At 46.9% G+C, this 11845-nt stretch overlaps 1 protein-coding gene across 2 annotated transcripts in view; it reads left to right on the forward strand.

Moving 5' to 3' along the window:
* LOC309520117 (putative methyltransferase) overlaps window positions 1-11845 on the forward strand; it is a 43449-nt gene that overhangs the window by 6276 nt on the left and 25328 nt on the right. Inside the window, exons 4-6 of one of the 2 annotated variants that reach the window (XR_014214144.1) lie at window positions 7427-7527; window positions 7955-8092; window positions 9206-9673. Coding sequence is in view for 1 of the 2 variants with exons in the window: in XM_082201575.1 (XP_082057701.1) it covers window positions 7427-7527; window positions 7955-8092; window positions 9206-9296 (330 nt within the window). In the remaining variant the exon portion in view is untranslated. Of the gene's footprint in view, window positions 1-7426; window positions 7528-7954; window positions 8093-9205; window positions 9817-11845 lie in introns of those variants that run through there. The other variant, XM_082201575.1, reaches the window with a different exon arrangement.

The following is an 11845-nucleotide window of genomic DNA, read 5'->3' on the forward strand; positions in this document are numbered from 1 at the left end:
GTTACAGAAGAAAAAAGAGAGCCGGAGACCTGCCAAGAGGAACTCTAATTCGACCAAGGTGAAAGCTGGACTATTTGGGACATATAGACTTAAGAAACAGAGCTGGAGCTCCACCTTTAAACAAGTAGGCCTTGCTGGAGGAACCATGGTCAGCTTTGGGAAAGTACTTCTTCGATCTTGGGTGTTTAGTATGAGAGACTTTCGAAGAAACCGGCTGAAAGGGACTGAGAGTGATTTGAGAGCCTCGGACGTAAGGTTACCAGGCTAAAAAGATGGATTAACTGGATTCTGGTTTGGGATTGAAACCGGGGAGAGAGGGGTGGGGTTTAGAAGTCCAAAGGGGGTCTGATTTTTGTATTTGCAGTGTGTCAGGGAACTGACATCGGAGGAAAGGGAAGTGTTAAGGCTCCCAGAGACTGGGAGAGAGTCAACAGCCAAAGCAGGGACCAGCAGGGGGAGCGCCGGGTCTCTGGAGGAGGGTCTCAGTAATGCTGGGAGAGACGCAGCAGCCCAGGCAGGAAGCAGCAGGGGAGAGAAAGGGGTGAGAGACACTTCGAGCGAAAATAGCGGGGAAGTGTCAGAAGCAGCGGCAGGGAGACCCATGCTGCGCCGGAAGCTGCCACGTCGTGAGTCCAGGAGACGCGTTTCCGTTAAGGAACTTCTTTGCTGGAAGCGCTTCCGCAGACAGCCACTGTCAGACTCTACTAGTGACTAGAGCAGACATGTCTGAGGAGCTCTGTCACACACAGAGGTTTGTGGGGTCGCACAAACTCTGAAGGGGCACCATTTTAAGCACAAGCAGCTAACCATCCCCTTGATAGCAGTCTGACAGTCTCTGTACGCTGCCTGTGCAGGAGAAAGCATCATGAGCAACCCAGTCGGAACCGGAGACGCAGGGGTTGGAGCTGGTCCAAGCTTGGAGGAAAGGTATCAAGCTCTGGAAGTCCAACTGGCGCTGCAGACGGCGAGGCTCGAGGAGAGAAGGGCTCAGGATGCTGACAAAAAGGGGAGAACCACTCAGTTCCCCAGAAAGGTACCAGGATTGGTGCAGAAGTTTGGGGGGGACCCCAAGGATTACCATGCCTTTAGGACTGAGATGCAATATGCCCTGAATGTGCAGTTTGATGAGTTCCCTGATGAGGAATCGCGAGTTGCGTTCGTAATTGGGCATCTTGAGAAGGGGGCGCGGGACTGGGTTCGACCCCTGATGGCAACGCACAACGATATCCTAAAGGACACTATGAAATTTTTTCGTGCAATGGATATCATGTTTTCCAGCGATATTGAGGAAGGGTTGGTACGCAGACAGCTAATGGCTTGTAAGCAGGGAAGCAGATCTGTCCGTGAGTACTGGACTGAATTTACCATGCTGATTCACAGATTGGGGTGGGATTTATCGGCGGCACCCATTCAGATGCTATTTGAAGAAGGTCTTTCTTCAGCTGTGAAAGATGAGCTGGCCAGGAGCCCCAGGGCGGGGTCTATGGATCAGCTGACCAAATCTGCGCTGACCATTGGAGCGCGCCAGGAGGCAAGAGCCTTGGAGAGGCGGGAAGGGAGAGGGGAACGTTGGAAGGAGTTACGCATTCCAGACATTCCTGAGCCAGCTTTCCCGCCGGCAGAGCCGATGGAAATCGGAACAGCCCGCGCGCGCGCAGTTTCAAAGCCCAGTGAGGGGGCGAAGAAGGAGGGAAAGGAAGCCCGGAAATGCTATCTCTGCCAACAGCCAGGCCACTTTGCCAGAGTCTGCCCCCAGAGGAAGGAATGGCAAGGGATGGTGGGAGCTGTTGAGGGGGAAGAGCAGGGAGAAACGGAGCAGGTAAAAGCCAACGCCTGGTTGCCAGCAGGGCACTGCAGCCGGGCCAAAGAGCAGTGAAAGTGCCCCTTCCCCAAGTGCCAGTGCCAGAAGCTCCTCGACCTGCTCTAGTGATTGAAGTGTCGCTAGAGCTGCAAAATGGACACCCCCTAAAAATAAAGGCGCTGTTGGACTCAGGCAGCTCCTGCAATTTCATGAGCAAGGAGTTTGCTGCTGAACACCAGATACAGACTATCCCTTTAAGCAACCCCCTGCAGGTGACCACGATTGATGGCAGGGAACTGTTGGGAGGAGGCGTCAGCTTGCAGACCGTCCCAATGATAATGAGGGTGGCAAGGCACACAGAACTGATAGCGTTTAATGTGGCCACCTTGGGAGGCGCTCCCATTATTTTGGGAATGAGCTGGCTAGCCCTACATGATCCGCTGGTGGGCTGGCATCAAAGAGTGGTTTCCTTCGGTTCCGCACACTGCTTAGAACACTGCAGGGCGGAAAAGGGGTCAGCAGGGGCCCAAGCCACCCTAGCAGGGACGGAAGTGATGGAGAAGGGGAAGGTGCCACCACAGTATGCTGATCTCAGCGACGTGTTCAGCGAGAAGGAAGCGGACCAACTACCCCCGCATAGGCCCTTTGATTGCCAGATCAACTTACTCCCTGGAGCACAGCTTCCTGTAGGCAAGTTGTATGCCATGTCAGACAGGGAGATGCAGGAGTTGCGAGCGTTCATTGACAAGAACCTGAAAAGAGGCTTCATCAGAGAGTCCAAGGCAGCGGGGGGTAGCCCAGTGTTTTTTGTGGATAAAAAAAACACGGACAAGCCGAGGCTGGTATGTGACTTTCGGGCCCTAAATGCAGTGACAGAGCCGGCGGCTTTTCCTATGCCCAGGATTGATGATATTTTGACCAGGGTGCGAAAAGGAAAGATTTTTACAAAGCTGGACCTAAGGGGGGCGTACAACCTGATACGTATAAGGAAAGGGGATGAATGGAAGACCACCATGTTCACCCCTTTGGGGGCATTTGAATATCTCGTTATGCCTTTTGGATTACAAACAGGCTCCGCGTGTTTTCAAGCCTTTATGAACCATGTACTGGGGCCTTTGCTCTACAAGAATTGCGTGGCCTTCTTAGATGACGTGTTGGTGTATTCGGAGAATGAGGAGCAACATGTGAGAGACGTCAGAGAAGTGTTGAGCAGGCTGCAAGCCAACAGACTGTGGGTGAAACTGGAAAAGTGTCAGTTTCATACCAAGGAGGTGGAATTCCTGGGGTACCGCTTGTCAGACAAGGGGTTGGCCATGGACCCCGGCAAGGTTCAAGCGGTGCTGGAATGGAAAACACCCAAGACCAAGAAGGATGTGCAGAGGTTCCTAGGGTTTGGAAACTTTTATCGTAAGTTCATCCGAAACTTCGCCCACCTGACGGCGCCCATCACGGACTGTCTCAGCAGCAAAAAGAAGTTTGTTTGGACGGGGGAGGCGGAGCGAGCGTTTGAGGAACTGAAAAGGGCCTTCGCCTCTGACGAACAACTTCTACATGTGGATTTACAAAAAAAGCTGAGGGTCGAAACAGACGCTTCGGACAGAGCCATAGGGGCGGTGCTGCTTCTGCAGCCGGGGAAGGAGGGGTCAGAGTGGCGACCGTGTGCCTTCTTTTCGCGAAAGCTGAACAAATCTGAGAGAAACTACACGGTGTACGACCGGGAACTTCTTGCGATTTATGAGGCCTTCCGGAGATGGAGGCATCTACTAATTGGTGCACAACAGAAGGTGCAAGTGTGCACGGACCATAAGAATCTAGAGTATTGGAGAACTGCGCGAGTGCTCAACCAAAGGCAGTTGAGATGGGCCCAGGAGTTCTCCAAATTTAACTTTGAGATTTGTTACGTACCAGGCCCGGAGAACGTTAGGGCGGACGCTCTCTCACGCAAACCTGAATATTTGGAGGGAGAGGGTGCACCCGAAGAGACCCATGTTATTCCCGAGGACCGCTGGGTGTGTGGGGCGGCTTTGGTGGGGCAAAGGGAACTGGTAGAGGGAACGGTGCAGGATGAATACGCCCAGGACAAACTCAGGGGTCTCAGGAGGGAGGGAGACAAACCCGGGGGTTTTGAGGAGAGAAATGGGGCGTTGTACTACAAGGGAGCGTTATACATACCTGAAGGGGAATTGAGGGAAAAGGTACTCAAGCAACTGCACGATAGCCCCACAGCAGGGCATTTTGGGCAACACAAAACCATGTGGCTGGTTACCAGGGAATTCTGGTGGCCCAAGGTCAGGGAAGATGTGCGTGAATATGTGAGAGGGTGTGACCGATGTCAACGAGCCAAGGGGGAGAGGCGGGCACCGGCAGGTTTATTAGAACCACTACCCACGCCGGAAAGACCATGGGAGGCAGTGGCAATAGATTTCATGACTGATCTGCCCAGGTCCAAAGGGAAGACAGCCATTATGGTTGTGGTAGACCTGTTAACCAAGATGGCCCACTTTATAGCCTGCTCACATGCGGTCACAGCAGAAGAAACCGCTAAATTGTTTGTGGAAAATGTGTTTAGGTTGCATGGTGCCCCCTTGAGGGTGGTTTCGGACCGAGGGAAACAATTTACTTCCAGGTTCTGGAGGAAGCTCATGAGCTTATTGCATGTAGAGGTGAATTTTTCCACTGCCCGTCATCCAGAAACCAATGGGCAGGCGGAAAGAGCTAATGGTGTCCTCCAGCAATATTTGAGGTGTTATGTGAATGACAGAGAGAATGATTGGGTGGAGAAGCTGGCGTTGGCAGAATTTGCCTATAACAATGCAGAGAACGTGTCCACGGGGATGAGCCCTTTTTTGGCCAATCACGGGTGTCATCCCCGAGCCTTCCCAGGGGGGGAGGGGGAGAACTGGAGCGTTCCTGCCGCAGAACAGTTCGTTGAAGAAATGGAAGCGATCCATCGCCAGCTCCAACTTAATTTAAACAGGGCGAAGGAGGAATATAAGAGGCAGGCAGACAAAACCAGAAGGGAAGGGGAAAGCATTAGGGTGGGGGACCAGGTGTGGCTGTCCACCCAGGGGTTACCATTTAAAGGAGGTTGTAAGAAGTTAAGACCTAAAAGACTGGGCCCATTTGAAGTCACGCAACAGGTCAACCCAGTGGCTTTCAGACTCCGGTTACCGAACCACATGAAGTTGCACCCAGTGTTCCACAGATCATTGCTGTCACCGTATATAGGGGACAGAGAGGGGAGGGTCAATAGGGGACCAGCTATGGAAGAAAAAGAACACAGCTACCATGTAGCGGAGATTCTCGATTCCAGGTGGAGGGGAGAGCAAGTAGAGTATTTGGTAATGTGGGAAGGGGAGCCGGAGTCGGAAAACACCTGGGTCAGGGCAGAGGAGGTAGATGACGAGGTTTTGATTGAAACTTTCCATCAGAGATTCCCTAGAAAACCCCAGCCAGTGGCGAGGTTCCGGAGGGAATACTTCGCCACCACCGACGACGAAGGAGAGTTGGAGGGGTTCGCTGATTCCGAGGTGGAAGAGGATTCAGCGAGTCGGAACGAAGACCGATGGAGGGAATTGTTCGAGACGTCGGAAGATGAAGAGGATTCTTTTAGGGGTTTCAGCTCCTCACCGCCCAGAGGAGAAAGTAGGGGCGGGGAAGAGGGGGGCCCTGGAGGGGAGGTGGATGTCAGGGAACTGACATCGGAGGAAAGGGAAGTGTTAAGGCTCCCAGAGACTGGGAGAGAGTCAACAGCCAAAGCAGGGACCAGCAGGGGGAGCGCCGGGTCTCTGGAGGAGGGTCTCAGTAATGCTGGGAGAGACGCAGCAGCCCAGGCAGGAAGCAGCAGGGGAGAGAAAGGGGTGAGAGACACTTCGAGCGAAAATAGCGGGGAAGTGTCAGAAGCAGCGGCAGGGAGACCCATGCTGCGCCGGAAGCTGCCACGTCGTGAGTCCAGGAGACGCGTTTCCGTTAAGGAACTTCTTTGCTGGAAGCGCTTCCGCAGACAGCCACTGTCAGACTCTACTAGTGACTAGAGCAGACATGTCTGAGGAGCTCTGTCACACACAGAGGTTTGTGGGGTCGCACAAACTCTGAAGGGGCACCATTTTAAGCACAAGCAGCTAACCATCCCCTTGATACAGTGTAAAAACTATATGTTTTTTATTATTATAAGAATGGGGAATCCGTGGATGGGAAATAGTGCCAACCTTAGGAAAGGTATTTTTTTAAAAATTTTGTTTCTATATCTCTTTTTTCTCTCTTTATATAAGGTTAAGGTATATATTTCTAAAATTGCGAACTAAAATAAATTAAGGTATAATAACGAACTAAGGTTTAATTCTATTGCAAAGAATTATTTTAATAAATTAGGGTTAAGTAATTTAATAAACTATGCTTAGGATATTAAGGGAAAAACTTGTTTGAACAAACAATTGGAGTTGGAATACAATAAGGGGAGACGTGGGGAAGTCATGAAAAGAAGTTATTGAAAATGAGTGTTAAAAGGTGAAATTTTTTTGTTTTGTTTCTTGTGTTCTCTTTTGGTTTTATTTTTTCTTCTTTTTCCCCCTTTTTTCTTTTGTTCTGCTATTTGTAACCTTTTGAAAACTTAATAAAGATTATTTAAAAAAAACAAAAAACACCGGCACTATAGAAAAGAATATCATTTCAGGGCCCAGGCGAGGACATGAAGGGGATAAGAAAAATTCATCCCACCCTCTGAAATCTTTGCCATGAGAAGCTCTTATTGTCAGCTTGCTTTACATTTTTTTGAGAAGTTTTAAGACCTTCCTATGCAGAAAGATGTGTGACTGTGTGGCGATTTTCTGTTAGCTTATTGCAGTAATATTTATAAAGCCAGTTTCTACAAAGCACCATGACTTTCAACACTTTTACCAACCCCCGCTCAGGAATTAAAATAGTCCATATATATATATACACACACACCAAATAAAACAAAAGAGCTCCAAGTGGTTTTCAAGGCAGTCTAAAATATTACAGTCAAACCTCGGCTGTTGACCATAATCTGTTCCAGAAGACCATTCGACTTCTGAACATTCAACAACCGAAAACAAAGCGGAAGCCTCAATACAATAGGGAAACTCAAAACAGAAGCCGGGTAGCATGTTCGACTTCTGAAAATCGTTCAAAAACCAGAGCAGTTACTTCCAGATTTTCGGTGTTTGGGTGCCAAAATGTTCCAAAACGGAGGCATTCGGGAACCGAGGTCTGACTATAATTTGAAATACCAATTTTAAAAACATGATTTGAAATACCAATTTAAAAAACATTAAAAAAAATAAAACTGACCATTTCAAACACTTATAGCTACTAAAAAATAGTTAGGCATGCGGGACTGAAAACGTTTTTAGCCAGATATGTCAATGGGCAGGCAGTTCCCAAGTGCTGCCACAATAAAAGATTGATTTCTTATAAGTGCTGAATGAATGTTACGTGACACTTGTGAAAGTGCCAGTTTCACAGATCCCAGCCATCAAATGGGCACATACTGGGTGACAGTCTTGAAATACGTTATTCTATAGGCTGCCACACCTCACACATTTCCCTCAATGCTTTTAGTCTTTCCATATAGAGAGTATCTCTCTCTCTCTCTGTCTTTTCCAGATCCAAGACCAGCTTCTCACCTTTAAAAATGCAAAGATCAAATCACTTGAGAATGATTACCAAGAAATCTTTGATTCTTTGCCCTTTCAGGAGAAGAAGAGGTGAGTGGATCAGGCCCTTTTGTACAATGCGGTGCATGGACCCAGCCATGCCAATCTCTTCAATCTCCTGCTAAAACATTTCTGTTCCACCAAGCTTATGCAAACTATTAAGAATGCATCCACAGTTGTTAAATGATACCTGTGTTTAACTTTTTTTTTTACCAACTTACTGAATTTGTAAGTTGTATGGGTTTGTTACTGTAAACGACTTTGATATATTTTTATAACACAGCAACGTACAAATATTTTTGTAACTAAACAAATACAAATTGGGAAGTCCGGAACAATGCTGTCAAAGTAACTAAGTTGAACAGCCACACTCTCCTGAGCAAACATACATATGATTGACACCACTTCCGTAGTCAAAAGATTTCTGTACTCTCAACTCATCCCCACACTTCTCCTAAAGCTTTCTGCTTCTTTCCAGGATGACGGATATTTTCGATAAAATTCCCCTGAGCGTTGCTGACGTAATAGGATATATCCAGTCACTCTCGCCGTACCAACATTATCTGAAAGCCCAGCCTGAGGAGGCAAAATCACTTCTCCAAAACACAGAGCGAAGGTGACAAAATCTGTTTGCTGGAGTAAGCCACATGTGGAAGGGCCAAGGACCCATGGCTAAGTCCACTAGGAGAGTTGTGTTGAAGTCTTTAGCCTGTGATATTGCATGTCTTTTCATAGATGGCATGCAGTAGAATTTACCGGTAACTGTTCTCAGTACAAGATGCCAGCAAAGCAGAAGGTATTGGATTTCCATATTTTTTCCTGCAATGAAAATTCAGGTCCAATATGCACCTTGCAATTTTTAATTCAAAAAATTCCCATGTAGAATAACAAAATTGTAGAGTTGGAAGGGACCCCCCCTCCCCCAATTAGCCCAGGGATGGAAGGAAGAGATAACCACGACCAGAAAAGAATGGCAAACTAAGTTGGTGACAAAATTAAGTGGGAAGCTCAGAAATCAAGAAGACAAGAACTTTAAGAAAGAATGGGAAAAGTTTATAATTTATCTACGAGACTACTGTAAGCAAGTTAAAACATTAGCAGGATTTTAATCACAATTGTAAAGTAACAGTAAGTATGGATAATTTAGAAGGATAAAAATTTGGATTAGTATTGATATGCAGTTGTAAATATCATTAGGACCCATGGAAGGGATGGGTGGGGGAAGTCAGGAGATTCAGAGTAATCTCAATATTTGGATTTTTTTGGTTACATGTTTATACTTTTTAAAAATCAAATTTAAAAATTATTTTAAAAAGCAAGGGACCCCTAAGGGCCATCTAGTCCAACTCCCTGCAATGCAGGAATTTCCGCTAACGCACGTGAGTGACGAAGTCAGGAGTGTTGCCAGATGCCAGCTATTCATTTAATCTGTGCATAAGCCATACTTCAAACCTTATGCCAGCTTTATGTCCTCAGTCCCATTTCCCCACACCCGCCGTTTGCCACATTTTATTGTACCAGTTTGTCAAAGAGGCAGCCTCCCAAATTCTTCTAAGTATCTCGCCATTATGCACCTGGCTGCCGTCAAAAGACAACTTGTTTGAACCGTGAAAAGATGGAGCGGGGCTAGCTCTGGACATTTCGAGGTGTTTCGTCCAGTAATTGTTTTCATTTCAATGAATCCCAGAACTGAACCCTGGTTTCTGCTCTCTTGCTTTCCTTCCCCTAGGTTTCTGGAGACGATGGCCGTTTCTTCTCGGGATACCCAGCTGGAGTTGCGCACGAAGCACATTTGCATCTTGGGCTGCAAGAGCTCCTGAGAGGAATGTCAGTCTGAATGCACTAATGGACTCCAGCTCTATCAGTCATGAAGACAGCAGGTTGTGATTCCAGGGTTCCATTGATTTCAAGGAGAGTGGGAACGAGATGCTATCAAAGGGCCAGGAGCCTTCTGAAGCCACCACTTCCTTGCAGCAGTGATTGGTCTGTCTCCTTGGATCTTGTTCCAAAAGCTCTCTGCAAACGATCCGTTTAGCCCACTGATAAGAGCTGGCAAGTTGTTGGGTGAGGAGGAAGAGAAAAGGGTGTCAGGGAGACTCCCCCTGCCAGCCACATGTTGAAGCAGAAAACGAGAGCTGGGTGTCGGAACAGCGTTAGAACTCAGTCTAGAGTACAAATCCCCATTCATCTATTGAAGGTCACTGGGTCACCTCTGAAACTGGAGGTTGGTGTCATCTTTTACCTGCTCCTCTCATGTAGAATCATGTCCATTGAAGTTTATCATGTTAAGAATCTTTTCCTTTGGTATCATAATAAAACAGAACTGAGTTTAAAAGTGAATTCATTGTTTTTGTTTGTTGTTCATTTATGGCTGATAAGATGAGAATGAAATCAGCTTAAAACCATGGCCATAAGACAATTTAAAAAAATTAAAATCCACAATGAATCTTGATTTTCTCTTGCTGCATTTATTTGTCTACGTTATCTGCTCTCTATTTGAAAAATGCAACCTCTCTACTGCTTGTGTTATGTTTCATAAACTTGATCGTGTTTTGTTGTGTTTGTCATTTTGATCTTACATTCGTACAAAACCTTAAAAATCCATTCCAGCTTAAAACCTAAATACCAAACGCCCAATGCAAGAATATACATGACACTATGAATGGCGTTGCTATGTCTTTACTCATAGTACAGTAATCTCTGTTCCTGTACAGTACTCTCAAAGTCAGCTTAGTAGTACTTGTCTCTTTCCCAGGCTTACTCGGTGACTGTAAACCGCGCCCTGAGTTAGCCCTCTATTGCTTTGTACACGCAGTAAGATTTAGAAACCACCCCACACACACACAGTGCCTCCCGTTGCTCCAGCACTAGAGCTCCCTTAGGCCTTGCTGCTCAAGCAGAATCCTAGGTGGCAGGAGAACCCTTTTTATCTCCCTCCCAGCCCAGGAGGAGCCAATGGCCAGCCTGGGAGAGCCAGCCAGCGGGGAAGGTTCTTCCCTGAGAAGCTGTAGCGACACTGCTGGCCACGTGGGGCAGTGGTCCGGCAGCTCCCGACGCTTTACTGAGAAGCTGCAATGATGCGCCTCACCGCTTGGGGCACTGCTCAGCCGTTCCCGAATCTTGTTTTATTTGACCATTTCTAACATTTTTCTCCTCGCATTTTCTGACCTCAGTAACGGACTGACCCAGGGGGTGGGGTGGGTGTTACAGGGCAGGTTTGCCAAAGCTGATCAAAGCTATTGGTCATAGAAGGGACCCTAAGAGTCATCTAGTCCATTCCCCTGCTATGCAGGGCTTTAGGCACACAATTCCCCATCCAGTTTGAAACCATGCCAGACCCTGCTTAAGCTTTGCAAATGTACTAGCCATTTGACCACCAGGGCAATCTAACTGGGTTATAAACATGACTTTACTTAAATTGTTAAAGGATAAAGAGTTTTGATCCATGTTTTTAAAAGCATTGTTGTTGTTGTTTAGTCGTTTAGTCATGTCCGACTCTTCGTGACCCCATGGACCAGAGAACGCCAGGCACTCCTGTCTTCCACTGCCTCCCGCAGTTTGGTCAAACTCATACTGGTAGCTTCGAGAATACTGTCCAACCATCTCATCCTCTGTCATCCCCTTCTCCTTGTGCCCTCCATCTTTCCCAGCATCAGGGTCTTTTCCAGGGAGTCTTCTCTTCTCAAGAGGTGGCCAAAGTATTGGAGCCTCAGCTTCAGGATCTGTCCTTCCAGTGAGCACTCGGGGCTGATTTCCTTAAGAATGGAGAGGTTTGATCTTCTTGTAGTCCATGAGACTCTCAAGAGTCTCCTCCAGCACCATAATTCAAAAGCATCAATTCTTCGGCGATCAGCCTTCTTTATGGTCCAGCTCTCACTTCCATACATCTACTGGGAAAACCATAGCTTTAACTATATGGACCTTTGTTGGCAAGGTAGTGTCTCTGCTTTTTAGGATGCTGTCTAGTTAAAAGCATTATATATGGCTATATCACAAGCATAAATGTATCTATTAAACATTATCTTGCTAGGTAACCAAATACAGAAGTTGGCCCTACTGCTTCTTCTTATCAGGGATACAAACTTATTAAAACCATGTATTTTTAATTATGACAGTGGAGATGGGATTAAGGAAGAATGCTGTTTCTGGCCAGAGAGACTCAGTATTGTGTGTGTGTGAACTTGAATCACTTTATCATTTGTTAATTTTATAAGGGCAATTAGTTCCCTCAGTAAATTATTGCTTTGATCTAAAATCTAATAAAACCATTAAAGCTATTGCAACAGGGTGCTCCCCTCACACGCAGGAAAGGAGGAGGACCCAGAACAAAGGTGTGTCTGCCCTTATACTGTATAGACATTTGAAATTC

Source organism: Podarcis vaucheri (assembly GCF_965113315.1).
Source record: "Podarcis vaucheri genome assembly, chromosome: 15".
In the NCBI taxonomy this organism is placed as follows: Eukaryota; Metazoa; Chordata; class Lepidosauria; order Squamata; family Lacertidae; genus Podarcis; species Podarcis vaucheri.